Genomic DNA, 14,828 nt, shown 5'->3' with positions numbered 1-14,828 from the left:
CCAAATCAGTATAAAGATCCCAGTTTGTTGACCGAGGATTCCTGAAACGCAATGTTTGCGAAGTAACATTTAAATGTTCAAAAAAGATATAGCGATGGTCAGATAAAGATTCTTCATCTGACACATGCCAATTGGTCAGCTCGTGACTAATTCTGCTAGAGCAAAGCGTTATATCTAACACTTCCTCTCTAGCAGATACCATGAAGGTTGGGCGGTTGCCTATGTTAAGTAATGCAAGATCTGTACTACTTAAGTACTCCATCAAACTGGAGCCTCTCAAGTTAATGTCTGAGCTGCCCCAGATGATATGGTGAGCATTAGCATCACTGCCAACAATTAGCGGAAGGCCTTTTGAAGTGCAGTATGCGATGACTTGTTTGAAAGCATCCGTAGGGGATGGTTCATCATGTGGTAAATACACAGAACAATAGACGTATTTCCTGTTGAGGTTTCCAACAGATACATCAATTGTGATAGCACATACATCTCTGGTGGTTAGTTCAGAGATGAGTGTAGCAACTATTGCGTTGTTGACAAGCACACAGGCTCGAGGCATGACACGCGAGTTTGCCATTTCATGTTTACTGAAAGTGGCAAACACCGGGTTCACAAGGTTTCCTAGATAGAAATTTCCCTTACGAAAGTAAGGTTCTTGTACCAAGGCCACTTGGGCTGTACCATTTTGCATAAGTCTGCAAAGATTGATCGTTGCTGTTCTTTTATGCTGAAGATTGATCTGAGCTATCCTAACCGTAGCCACTACCCAAACTAGGTAAGATTAAACTCTTCGCAACAGCAGCACAACAAAGAACAGCAACAATAAAACCAAATCGGTATCGATTGGAAAACGCCAAAGGCGAGGATACACAGAATACACTGTGTAAATCGCATAATGCGAAACCATATAGGTGAAAATTTAAACTAATTAACAACATCTTCATAATCCCGCCCTTATTTAGCCTCAAGTGAGACTAAAGAAGGGCAGCTGATTGTCTCGGAGAAACACAAGGTCCACTGCACCATTGCTCCGGTTAGCGCAGTAAGGGCTACATACTGTGGAGGGCGCCCTGGTACTCCACAGGCTCCGTTAGCGGTTAGGTTTTTATTAGACCCCCCTAGCCATTCATTCCTAGGCACGGTAAGCATAAAGCCGCATCACACCATGAATTAGGGGTCACCTGTTGGTGGATTCTTACCACCGGAACAGGCGGTCCGTAGTGTTATTCTTAGCCAATTGAGACAATCGCTACCGACACTACACAGCTATCTAGGCTGATCGAGAAAAGAAGTTAATATTGATGATCAACTTCATACGGACTCGAACAGCCTACAGATATGCTTAGAACGGCAGTATAGCATGTTGGTAAATGCGTCCAAAACAAAGTACCGGATCCGTCTAGGACCTAGGTAGTAATGTTACGATAGTCGGGGATACCTTCGAGGTGATGGAGAAATTCGTCTGCCTCGGATCTTTACTAGACGGTTGACAACAATGCTAGCCGTGAAATACGAAGGTGCATCAACGGTGGAAGTCGTGCCTATTACGGGCCCCAGAAGAAGCTGCGGTCTAAAAAGATTCACCCACGCTCCAAATGTACCTTGTACACAGAGATGCCAGATGATTTTCTGTATCACTCGTTCAAAAATCTGTATCCCATACACAATTTGGGCGAGAAATCTGTATCCCATACAAAAGGAAAATCTGTATTTCATATAAACGCTATCTGTACCGATGCTCAAAAATCTGTATAATACAGATAAATCTGTATATATGGCATCCCTGCTTGTACAAGACGTTAATAAGACCGGTGGTCCTCTTCGGACACTAGACATGGTCCATGCTCTGGGAGGATGTTATAATAGTCTTTTTGTGCCATTTTATAAAGAATATTAACGTAATAAAGAGATGTGTTTCAACTTTTATTTACCGCTCTTCCCTAACAATTATGTCCCTAACTTTCCTTAGACTACCACATTTTACATTATACTTTCGCCTACGGGAGGCTTGCGCTACACGCCCGTTACTGTCGAGTGCCGACATGTCAGCCTTCTCCAATGCTGCTCCTTCCGCCTTTGCCATGGTTGATGCCAGAGGGTATACCAGAATGTGTAATCCGTAGTTCACAAAGTTTTCCCAGCGCGAGCGCACACCGTTTCCATCGAAGTCGCGGACCGATTTGGCCCAATTGAGCAGCGATCGACTGATCTGTTGGACGATCTAAGGAAGACTAGCCTGATCCACAAACACGATCAACATTCTTCGTAGACTTCCGGGGGTAATCGGAAAGGAATGAAACGGGAGTCGTGGCCGGGGATGAGTAACCGACTCTTCTCTTCGCTCTTGCCTTGGTTCGTATGAGTTCTAAGCTCTTGTAGATGCTTGAATCATATCGACGATGTTGAATTTCGGTTCGGCCACCCGATCTTAGAAGCGCGATGCAGAGTTGATTGATCCGATGGCTTGCGGGCGTGTATGGCGACGCGATTCCGAGCTGAATTTCGTAGTGTGCAAAGCTGTTTATGTCTTCATTTGTACCAGCAAATGGTTTGGATGATGGGAGCACATGGACATATTTGCAGGGGTTTCCCCATCAGGCAGCACGAAACAGTATATTTTTTTTTAAATATTTGTACGAATATGCTAACTTTTAGCAAAATAAGTTATACTTTTTCAGTAAAATAAATACTAACGTAACAAGGACCTGCAAGCGCTCGGAGTTTTCGAGCGACGCGCGCTAAAGACGATCTTTGGCTGCGTGCAGAAGAATGGTGTGTGGCGGAGAAGGATGAACCACAAGCTTGCTGCACTTTACGGCGAACCCAGCATCCAGAAGGTGGCCAAAACCGGAAGGATACGGTGGGTAGGGCATGTTGCAAGAATACCGTATAAGAACCCTGCAAAGCTGGTGTTGGATCAGGTACAAGAAAGCGTGAAGCGCAGAGAGCACAATGGGCGGGCCAGGTGGAACATGACCTAGCGAGCATTGGGTGCGGCCGAGGATGGAGAGCAACAGCCACAAACCGAGTATTGTGGCGTCCCGGGTAGAGGTGAATGGCAAACCAAAAACAAAAGAATAACAAATTTTATTGTCATAACTTATTTTGTCATGCATGAGTTCTTCATAAAGAACTTAAAACAACATGTGAATAGCATTGTATGATATCATATCAAAATATTCCATTCGCTTGTCATTTTGAAATTTGGAAGAATAACTACTGAATGTCTTATTTTGCTATCATAACAAATTTTGCAATTGGTGAGATATTGTTGAACTTTTGCGAGTTTGATGAACTCGCAGTTTTGGCACTTATCAAGAACAACATAATGACAAAATTTGAATTTTGGTTATTCTAATGGTAAATTTTGATATTTGTTATTTACTTTCCATCCAAAAAACTTATAAGCTTTCATTTTGTTATTGGAATAAACAACTTAATATACCCTTTTTTTGGATGACAAGGGAATAACTAATTTTGATATTGTTCTATTTTCAATAACTCAATAATGGCATATTTTGCAATTCTCTTTCTTAATTTTTTTGTTCTTGGTTTGCCATTGTAATGTCAAAATTTGTCATTCTTTAGTTATTTTATCGAACAATATCAGTTATTATTTTTGCCCTTTTGTCACTTATTTCAAACAAAAACCAGACAAATTTTACCATTCAGTAATTCTTTTTGAATGGTAAAACTTGCAATTGGTTTGTAATTCTTTTCTGCCCGGGGTACTATTGTTGAGTATGTCTTATCTTAAATGTTATGTTGAGCAAATTAATGAGTGTATGTGTGTATATTGGAACTATTATTTGGATATTTGGAACTATTATGTATTATATTGGGTGGATACACAAGAATTATTGATGAGCTTGTTTCATATCATAATTTGGAAAATATCTGGTTGAGCCTTGGAATACTGCAGTGATTATCAAGAAGCTCGAGACTTACTTTCAGTCATTTTTCTTAAGCTACAATACGTAACAATTAAACTTCCTACCTGCATGCTGTGTTCCTGCGTGTTTCCGTACACATTCTCTTTGTGATTTTGAATATTGAGAGACATGGGTCCTCCCTTGCGTCGCATTGAGTTTGTGCCAATCTAAAACGAAACACTCATGATAAAAACCTCTGTACAGAAACATTCAAGCGTTAAACTCCCCATACCTGCGGAGTGGTTGGCTTCCTCGTTCGATCCACCGTAGGGGGCGGATTCTTCAAGGCCGGCGTGGTCGGAACATTGACCATCGCCGGAGTTAAACTGACCTGCTTCATCGTTTGGCTAACGCTTTCGATAGATTTGGTAATGTCGACGGTCGATTTTGGTTTCAAATTTCGATTGATTGCCGGTGCGTCACCCTGAAATAGCATCAAGTTGCGTTATTTTCCGTTGTGTAAGATTTGAATCGAAATGAGATTACCTGTTCGCTAAAATCGAACCGAAACACGTTGCCCTCGACGCGTTGCGGTGCGGCATTGGTGTAGCAATGCGGTCGAAGCGTCCCGCGGCCCAGCGTTCCGCATTGGCTCCCATTCGGATTCTCGCTGCTCACCATCAAATTGGGCGTGCTGGAAGCGATCAGGTCACACTGACTAAGCGGCGAAAGTAGATCCGTGTCCGGGAGGTGCATCATGCTGCTTCCGCCCGGATACTGGCCGGGTTGGTGCGAACGGGGGATGTCGTAGAATTGCTCTATGCACTACGAGTTGATGGTTGGAATTAGTTATTCGTGGAATGTAACATAGTTTTCTTAATAGTCATACAGTTGTGATTTGCACAATGCGTAATGAAGATAACTTACCGAAGTAGCATCTTTCGGGCCAATTGCCGGGGAAGCGTTTTCCGTGTCCGAAGATTGGATTTCTTTGTGCCTAAAATTAACAATAGGTTACTAGAAATTCAGTCTCCATTCAAGCAACCCGACTTACTTTTCAATACTGTCCAAAATCAGGCTAGTTCTCTTTGGTGGTCTGGGTGGAGCTGCGGTCGGTGGCAATCCTGCAGCAGCTGCCTTGGAGTGGTCATCTTGCGAAACCCGGGCGAATCGCTGCACGTACGTCCACCCGATGGCATCGTTCTCGATGGAACTATCCGACGGCCGGGTGTTGCGATCCTTCGTCCGCGGGGTATCCGACGCAGCCGGCGCAGCACTCTCGTCATCCGTGAAGACGCTTTCCGAATCCGACGGGCTGGATTTTCCGCTCCGGATTGTTTTGTTGGCGTTGGCTTGAGGAACGGATCCGCTGACGTTGCTACGTTTCGGAGAGTACGGTTGCTCGGTGCTGATAAGATTAAACCCGGAACTGGGATGACTTCGGGGGGTGTCGTAGAATCGAGGATCCAACGAGTTGAGTGGGGTGATTGGCGAATGCAGCATCGGACTACCGGAGAAGCATTCGTGAATCGGAATGTAGGGACCGGAGGAAGTGCTTAGCGCTGGAGAAGGTTGTTCGGTTCCACTTTCGAAGCCTCCGGCGGCGGTCATCCGATCGCTCAGCTTTAAGTTTTCGGGTATCTTCTTTACACTGTTCGCCACAACGGAAGCTATGGTTTTTTGATCAGTGTTAAGAGATTGAGTTCGCATATGATTCCCAACTGGAATTGGCGCGGAAGCAGGTTTTTCAGGGGTAGATGGCTTACCTCGGAGCGATTGGGACCGTTCGATTGTACCTAAGTTCGAGTAGGCCTCTACGCTGTTATTCCTTACAGCTGAATGATTTTGGCTCAATTTGGAATCACTGATGATAGTTTCCCTGTTGCTGTACTCCGAGGCACGGAAGTTCAGCATCTCTTCGTTCTGGTACGTTCCATATGGGTTGTATCCTGACATTAGCGATTGTCTCGGCTGAGGCTGAACTTCATGAACCTCTCCTAGGGACGAGTGGTTCAGAAACGACACATCGGTATCATTTGAATGTTCTTGCTGGAACTGTTGCTGATCACCATGTCCAGGAACATCCGTTGCCATGTTTGTCGCATCGCCCGTATTGATCGCACTGATGTTGTAGTACGGCCTCGCTTCCTCATTAGTCTGCGTCTCCTGCAACTGACACACCTGGCATATGCAGCTAACCCATCCGCGCATGTCTTCCTCGGTGTCCGCCGCCAGATAGTAAGTTCTCGTGGGAGTTTTCACGTCGAACATGTGGGCATATTTCTCCTTCTGTCGGTCCAACCGCAATCCGGCGTCCACCTGTTCGCACTGGTCCAGATCGATGATTCCCTTCAGCTTCCGGCACTTGCGGTCCGTGTAGTACTCCAACACATACTGACCCGGCAGCTCGCCCTGCTTCAGCGTGAACCAACGACGTCGCCATCGCTAATTAAATGCAAAACCGAAACACAGGAAGAGGAACAGTTTTAAAACACACAATATGGATTTGGCTCCGAGGGTTTTGATGTTTTCATTGTAGGTAGGTATTGAGTTAGTAGCGCGGCAGACGAGAAAACCGCAAAAGGAAATCGAGGTAAGAACAACAAACGTGCTGATTCCCCCGGGCCTCCAGCCCATCCCCATGCTCACTTACACTCTAAACTAACTATGTATTTCGAAAAGGAACGAATGAATGAATGAATGAATCATAAACCTGATTGACGGCGGCTACGAGACGAATGTTTTGACTTGAATGGAATACTTAAGCGGTTAGCCTCTAGCCAAAGGGAAGGAAGGGGTGGTGTTACATTGAGAAGCCAAGCTGTTACATAACTGTTGCAGGTGAATGGGTTAGTGCAAAATATTTCATTACATTTATTGGTTCATCATACTCAAAATACTACATTTTAGGCTTCTAAGATGAGCGAAACTAATGTGGGATACGTGATGTGTAATAGATTAAGCGTAATTACCAGATCTAGTAAAATATATTAGGTCACAGAATACTCATAATTTAAATATGTAACAAACAATTCGATGATAACGAATAGGCAATCCTTAGGTTGTCATTTCGATTGTGTCACATAAATTAAGTGTTCGTATCATCAATGAATTTTAATGAAGATAAAACAAAAAATCCTCTAAGGATTACTCCAGGTTGTTCCAGGGGTTTATGTTTTAGAAATTTCATCAAGGATTAATCCATGGATTCCATCATGGATTTTCCCTGATTCTTCTAGAGATTTTTCAAGAATCCTAATTCTTTCAAAGATTTGTGTTAGGATTGACCACGCCGTCGTCATCTGTTTGTTTTTGTTTGGTTTCCGTCGTCGTTCCCCAGCTACAGCACTTCAGTGCTATTCGCAGGGGTGGTTAGCTGCAATAAGCCGATGCTGTCCGCGTCGATTAGGAGTACATAATCACTGGACATCGTTCCGTACTAATATAATTAACTTTATGTGATACATATATAAAACTAATCCACATTTCTCGTGTATTTACCCATTAATTATTGGAATATTCGTCACATCAAGTGTCGGTACAAGTGCTCGTGCCTATTTTTGTTAGTAATATGGTTTTGCAACGAGTTGCATGCACAATTTTTTGCGATGGAAAAAAAATCTTTAGAATATGATTGTTTGCATCAATATCATCGTGCTTCGTAGTGGTTGAATGGGAACGGCCACGTGCTCTATCGTGCTGGACACAAAATTTGAATCAAGCAAGCCGTGCTATAACCGTTTTTAAGCTTTAGCCGTAGAAACTGAAGTCAGACTGAGGTTGTCAATCAAACAATTGCGTTATGATTCATAATGCAACCGAAATGAGTTGCATTATGAACCATAATGCAATCGTTTGGTATTGTGCGGAAAAGTGGGCCGATACCTTACCGAAACGGCAAGTATAAAATATAATATGTTGCAAAATAATAGTTTACGCAACAAGGTGCAGAATGACGATTTTTACAGCACGAGTCGTACATTTATCCAACGAGGCTTGCTGGAACAATCGAGTTCTGCACCGAGCTGCGTACAACGTTTTTTGCAATTTCATAAATTACCCTTAAGGATAGTTTTCAACAAAACTTTTTCATCAAACTGCACACTGATGTTCATAGCCAATGCTTAGGAAAATCTCATCATAATAGGTTAAACTGTGCAGTTGCCACAATTTTTCAAAACTGCGTCCAGAAAGCATAAAAAAGTTGACCAAAACAGGAAATAGTGCTGTAATGGTTTATTACGCAACGCAAATCAGTGCTGTAATGAACCAATACAGCACTGTTAATTTGGTGTGGGAAAGTAGGCCTTTTCCTGTCAGAGGTAAAACAGCCAATTACGATGAGAAATTGCAATAAATATTCTTCTTTTTTGTTCTAATTAAGTGTTTCGGATCGACATCAAATAAAGACGTCTGTTTTGGTTAACAGATCAAACACAACTTCGTATACTCTATCTATTCGAGTACACGTCTCAGATCTATTTCTAATGATAGTAACTCATTGAGGGATCTTCTTTTATGACGAATTCCGACGACACTTACAAAGGGTAACATTTAAATCGAAATTGCAAGAAAACGGTGAGAGATAAAAGTTTGATATCAATTGATGCTAAAGAATAAGTGAAACAGGGGCCACAACTTTGCCAAAGAAAGAATTTTAATTTATTACGCATTTTTCAAAGATAATTGACAAAAACAAATTTAAACACACTACTTTTGAGCTATTTGCTCTAGAAAACTTAGTTATTCAACTTAACCAACCGATTCAAAAATGCCATTTGATAGAAAATTCAATAATCTTTCAAATAAAGATAAAAACAACTTGCGATAAGTTTGACCATTCTCATGTTATAGCCAGTTAGGGCAATAATAGTTAAAAATATGGAAAGTTCAATAACTACGTAACGGTTGAGATTTGACCATATGCGTAGAAAATTTTTTTTTCACCATTTATGGTCCTCTATCACCCTTTAAAAAGTTTTCACTCAGGAACCTAACACCCTGTACATCCCTTTCGTGACGAACCAGCAAAATTGTGCTGTTGAGCAATAACAGCTTTGCGTATTTTTTTCAACTGTTCAGTCTTTGGTTTATCTGATGTTAATTGTATTATATATAAAGGCATTACATATACTTGCATGTGTGCAAATAAACTTTTGTATATGTTGTGTGTCAGACTTATCACAACAAGTTAAACAGAAAGTGAGCAAAAATTGTAAAACATGAAAAAGTTTTATCTGTCGCAAATTATTAATTTTTGATTTATTTAGGTGGACAAAGCTAGGAATCCGAAGTTAAAGAGTAGTTCTTACAAATGCCAAAGAAAAAGTGTTGATATATTAAAAAGTCCGAGAGTTCTGGAGAGCCAAATTTGAGCAATTTGTATGGAAATTTTAGTTTTTTGCGCTCCGTCACGAAAGGGATATAGGACACATTCTACCGTGACGTTACAACGTTTTGACGCATTCGTAGTCAGATTTTCCACTATAACTCATGAAAACGAGCGTAAACCGCAAAATATTTTTTCATATTCGGATTCCTTGTAAAATTTCTGATATATTTGTCCTATTGAACATTTAGTTTGCATTAGAAAAACGTGTTCAAAATGCGTATTTGTAGCGTGACGTTACAACGCGCTAGAATCCGACCCTCTCTAACGCGCTACTAACATCTTAAAAAATCTGCTCGGATTTTTATGATATTTTAAATTTTTTTTCCACCATTGAAATTTATTGGTTTGTTTTTCAATTCAATGGAATAAAACATTTAAATTTCGAATTTGTTTTTGAATAATCGACTTTGACATTTCGTGACGTTACAACGCCCGTTCAGTTTCAAACAGGGTTCTGCTCGCGTTGTAACGTCACGAAAATGCACATCATGTTAGAATCAGAATAATCAGCCAAATTTACCCGAATTTGTGATTATATCATTGCATTATCTTCACTGCTTCAAGGGGAACTTTATTCTATTCAAAATCCGTTTTGTGATAAATGGCTCGGAGGGCCAAGTTATTGCTATCAATAGTATGAATACTCCTTCATGAAGGTTAATGACACCGGCACCCATCTTTGGTTTAGTATCACCCATATTCTTCTAGTTTTGTTCCAAAGTCTAGCGCGCTGAGATCCATTATGTTGCACCGCCAGATATTTAAATTGTTCAGCATATAACTCATCACGCCGTCGAGATAAGGCACATTCTACCGTGACGTTACAACGTTTCTACGCATTCGTAGTCAGATTTTTCACTATAATTCATAAAAACGACTGTAAACCTCAAAATATTTTATCATATTCAGATTCCTTGTAAAATTTCCTATATGTTTGACCTGTTTAACATTTAGTTTTCATTAGAAAAACTTGTTTAAAATGCGTATTTGTAGCGTGGCGTTACAACGCACTAGAATTCGACCCCCTCTACCGCGCAACCAACATCTTGAAAAATTTTAAACTGAAAATTTCTCCCACCATTGAAATTTATTGGTTAGTTCTTCAATGCAGTGAAATAAAACATATACATTTCGGATTCGTTTTTTGGATAATCGACTTTTACATTTTGTGACGTTACAACGCCCGTTCAGTTTCAAACAGGGTACTGCTCGCGTTGTAATGTCACGAAAATGCACATCATTTTTAAATCAGAATAATCAGACAAAATTGCCCGAATTTGTGAATGTATTATTGCACTATTTTTACTGCTCCAAGAGCAACTTTATTCTATTGAAAATCCGTTTTGTGATAAATGGCTCGGAGGGCCAAGTTATTGCTATCAGCAGTATGAAAACTCCTTCATGAAGGTTAATGGTACCCATCTTCGGCCTAGTACCACCCATATTCATCAAATATTGTCCCAAAGACTAAACCGTTGATATTCATTACTTCGCACCGCCAGATATTTAGACTTTGCAGCATAAAACTTATTACGCCGTCGAATTGAACATTTTTTCAATAATTTATGCAATGTCATTGATGCAATTGAAAACGCTTTAAGATGTGCGAGCAGTTATTGAACCAAAGACATACCTGAGGATCTGCATACCACTTAGGGGCATCAATTTCAGTCATTCCAGAGACAAATAGACCTAATTCTGACAAAAAAAAGTTGTTTGCTGATTTACTATTGGATGTGAGATTCAGACACACTGGTTAGTTGAGAAACTATTTTTTGGTAAAATCTTTGGGCACTTTATAAGAAGTTACAACATTTTGAATATTTTTTGAATAAATATAAAGTGTATTATTTTTCAAAATTTCAACTACCACTAGTCAATTAGAAACTTGAGCCAAACGGCTTTTGAACTGAAATTTTTTGACAAGATAAACAACTTTTCCAAAGACATCAACATTCTAAAAGTCTAAAGTCTAAGTAATTAGAGTCCCGAGATATATGAGCTTCAATTTCGTATGTGTTACGTCTGTTTTTCGGTGATTCTTGTTGTATCAAAAATAGATGTAACACTGACGTAATATCCATCTCATATATTTCAAGAACCTAACTATTTAGACAGTTGGTGTCCTCGACAAAATTGATTTGCTGGTCAAGAACTTTCAATTGATGGGCCGTATCTGGCCGTATGATTTCAAATCCTTCCACTAGGAGGCGCTAGACGGCATTAACCTTTTTTAGTTTTACTTATCTCAGGATCGTGATTAATGGGAAAGATGGTTGCTTCATTAAAGTTGTTTGGTAGATTACTAGGCTTTCAGTTTAATAGCCGTATGGTATTAATTTTTGCCACACAGTGGTGGTAGTCCATTTCAAAAGCATGCCAATTTTATTAATTTCCCCACATTCAACAAGCCGTAACTTTTTATAAAATATATCAGAAATTCTTAAATTTTGAGTGATAGTTCCTCATCTTGTTATCTGTAATTTCTACAATTTTGGACTTGATTGGTTAGCTCTACACAAAGATGGAGCGCTTTAAGCAGACTCATATTTTTGACTGTGTTCTATAACCTCTTATATCTAAGGAATAAGTGAATCAAATTAAATTAAAATTTGAGAGTTAAGAATTATATATTGATCTCTGATTATAATTTGATTTGAATACAATATGTCCAAAGTGAATAAAGTTCCAGCTTGTAGAATACTTTTCAAGAAATTCTAATCCCTTGCCTGCTTTTGCAAAATGGAAATAAACGTCTTCCAGTGGCAAAATCTCGCATCTATTGGTAAATCAACTGCAAGTCCTTTACTTACCAAACAACGTTGCCGAAGAAATCGTATTTCTATGTAAATGGGATCCTGAGATGTATCTATATATATAAAAATGAATTTCTGTCTGTCTGTCTGTCTGTCTGTCTGACCGCTATGCATTCGGAAACTACTGAACCGATCGGTGTGAAATTTTGTATGTGGATATTTGTGGAGCCGGGGAAGGTTCTTAGCTTGGTGCGGGAGTTCTCCGGTCTCTGGAACGGAAGGCTCCCATACAGATGACTTTGCGAGGGACGTCCCCACGGAGCTGTGTGTCAAAAAACACAGTAGGCAGGCAGTACGACGTTTGCCGGGACAGCTAGTGAAATATAAAATTTGTAAGTTCTCTAGCGCCGCCTGTTGGTGGAACTTTAAATCAAACTATCCATCAACTGTAAGTCTTTGACCAACTTAATAACTTAGTTATTTCGTCAGTGTTTCATCCGTTGGCCACTCATATCACAAAAATTTTCGGTTTGAGTGGTATTAGATTACGATTTAAAAAAATATATAATATCGCAGTACAATTTCATCGTAGATTTTGGCCTAACACCATATCCCCCGTCCTTCAAAAATCTACGTGGTTCATTAACCGGCAATGGTACGCAATTTATAAACGATATCTCGAAAAAGAGCTCATACACAACGAGAACGAAACTGTTTTGAATATAGAACTACGTTTGTCCAATTCAGAAGCCGTTCAATCCAGAAAGATTTGGTCTTTTCCAAAGAACTTTTTTTCGTGACGTTACAACGCAAACTTCAACCAGGTGAAACTCCGGCTTCCGTGAACCGATTTTCTTTTTTTTAGTCTCATTTGAAAGATCTTTTCGAGTACAAAGAGCATACAAAATCTCATGTTTGTAACGTTTTCCGTATTTGAATAAAATTTAAAAATGTGGATTTTTCGTGACGTTACAACGCAATAAAAACCCATACTATGATCAGCCATATTTCAGAGTAGTAAAGTCTTTCGATTAAAAATCTTTATATGCTAAGAAATTTACATACATTTATCTACAAATGATGGAAGACTTTTGAAAAATCAGTGTGTTGGTGTTTAAAATACGATAGTTTGGATGAAAAGTGTGCCTAAAAGACTTAAAATCACAATTTTAATGTTAATCTTAATCGTCGTTCAATTTATATATATTATCACACTAATATCATGTCGAATACATTTTTGGATGACAAAAGTAATGTAGAATGTGATAAAAATGTCAAATATGCCATAACTCAACTTTGAAAAATTGGTATTGATGATACGGGGCCCGTAGAATGTGTCATAGTTATAAAAATGACTTTATGCAATTCAGTATCATAATTTATATTTTATATAACCCATTTTGGTATCATAATGGTCAATTTTTTCGAACTGATTTTGAAAATTATGCAACTCAAATGGGTTGAATTATGAAAAAATCATTGCATAAAATTGTGTATGGAACTCGTTGCAAAACTCGATTTTTTCAGCACTCTTTGTATTTACCCAACTCGGCAAGCCTCGTTGGATAAATGTACGAAACGTGCTGAAAAAATCAACTTTTTGCAACTTGTTACACACTTAATTCAGATTGCCGGGATATCAGCATTTTTTCAAACTTTTGCCGAGATTCGCACAGCCGAGCAATCAGCAAACAATCATTTTGCCGGGATCTCGGCAATTTTGACAGTTCATTGCTGATAGTCGGCAATCGTTTTGCTGAGAATCAGCTAACAATCGTCACTTTTTGCTGAGATACCAGATAAAGATTTTGCTGAGCAGACGGCTGTGCGCGATTTTGCCGAGCCCGCGAATCTGTTTTGAGTGTGACATAAATAACTATTAATGTTCCTTTGAGGCAACAATCTGCCTGATTCTTGCACGGTTCGATTCGTATTGCCTGATTCTTGCACGGTTCGATTCGTATTGAGGGTGGCTGTGCTTATAAGCAGAAAAAGTTACGAAAATCAACTTAAAATGCAAGAAAATCGATAAAGTACTGATTTTTATGAGCTGAAAAGAGAATCAACACGATCGAAATGAAACCAATCTAAAGTGCGGTGCATCAATGACCTCAACAGTTGTCAAACCACCAAACCTTGGAAAGACAGAGTTTGTCAGGGCAGCTAGTACACTATAAAACTATGCGCAATCGAATCGATTGCGTTTCTTTAGGGATTCGTTAATAATTCTAAAAGAATACCCTGTACCTACAATGCCGTTTGCAGCTCGCTTTGCTAGATTTTTGCGATTTTTTTTCTGCTCTGCGGGGCACCGACGACGGGACGAGTGTGCGCGCGCCGTGGTTGAGTCAGTTCCAAATTTTTCGCTTCCCTTCGGCGCTAGTTTCCAATACACTTTTAGTTGATAATAAATATTTTCTTTCATTTTTTGCATTTACACAAAAGAGTGAAAAATGTTAGTTCGGGTTCGCCGGTCGAGAAAAAATCCGGGCGCCGACAAGTGAGTCGCGTTCAGTGTATTTCTGTGTGGAATAGACTAAAGGTTTCTGCTCCCTAGTGGAGTGGAGACGCGCGATAGAATTTTCTTTTTGGCTAGTTCTTGCGTCGAAAAGTGGTCGGTTGTTAACGGCGGTTTGTATATATTGATCCATTGTCAAATCATATCACCAACCATACACTGAGGATACTGTTCGTATGTTTTTCATAGTTTACATCTTATGAATCAGTTATTTTTATTGTTTTCATCATTTCATAGTTCTCATATGCTTTTCATACATTAAAGAACGAAATCCATAAGACTTGTCGTATGAA

At 39.7% G+C, this 14,828-nt stretch overlaps 1 protein-coding gene across 1 annotated transcript in view; it reads right to left on the bottom strand.

Moving 5' to 3' along the window:
• The window catches only part of LOC109409699 (protein daughter of sevenless), a 60,630-nt gene that overhangs the window by 21,189 nt on the left and 24,613 nt on the right, over positions 1-14,828 (bottom strand). Inside the window, exons 2-6 of the mRNA XM_029870171.2 lie at positions 4,924-6,314; positions 4,797-4,866; positions 4,416-4,694; positions 4,162-4,353; positions 3,995-4,096 (exon numbers count right to left, since the gene is read on the bottom strand). Coding sequence (XP_029726031.1) covers positions 3,995-4,096; positions 4,162-4,353; positions 4,416-4,694; positions 4,797-4,866; positions 4,924-6,314 — 2,034 coding nt within the window. The remainder of the gene's footprint in view (positions 1-3,994; positions 4,097-4,161; positions 4,354-4,415; positions 4,695-4,796; positions 4,867-4,923; positions 6,315-14,828) is intronic.

Source organism: Aedes albopictus, chromosome 2 (genome assembly GCF_035046485.1).
Source record: "Aedes albopictus strain Foshan chromosome 2, AalbF5, whole genome shotgun sequence".
In the NCBI taxonomy this organism is placed as follows: Eukaryota; Metazoa; Arthropoda; class Insecta; order Diptera; family Culicidae; genus Aedes; species Aedes albopictus.
This window is presented reverse-complemented; position numbering and strand designations above follow the sequence as displayed.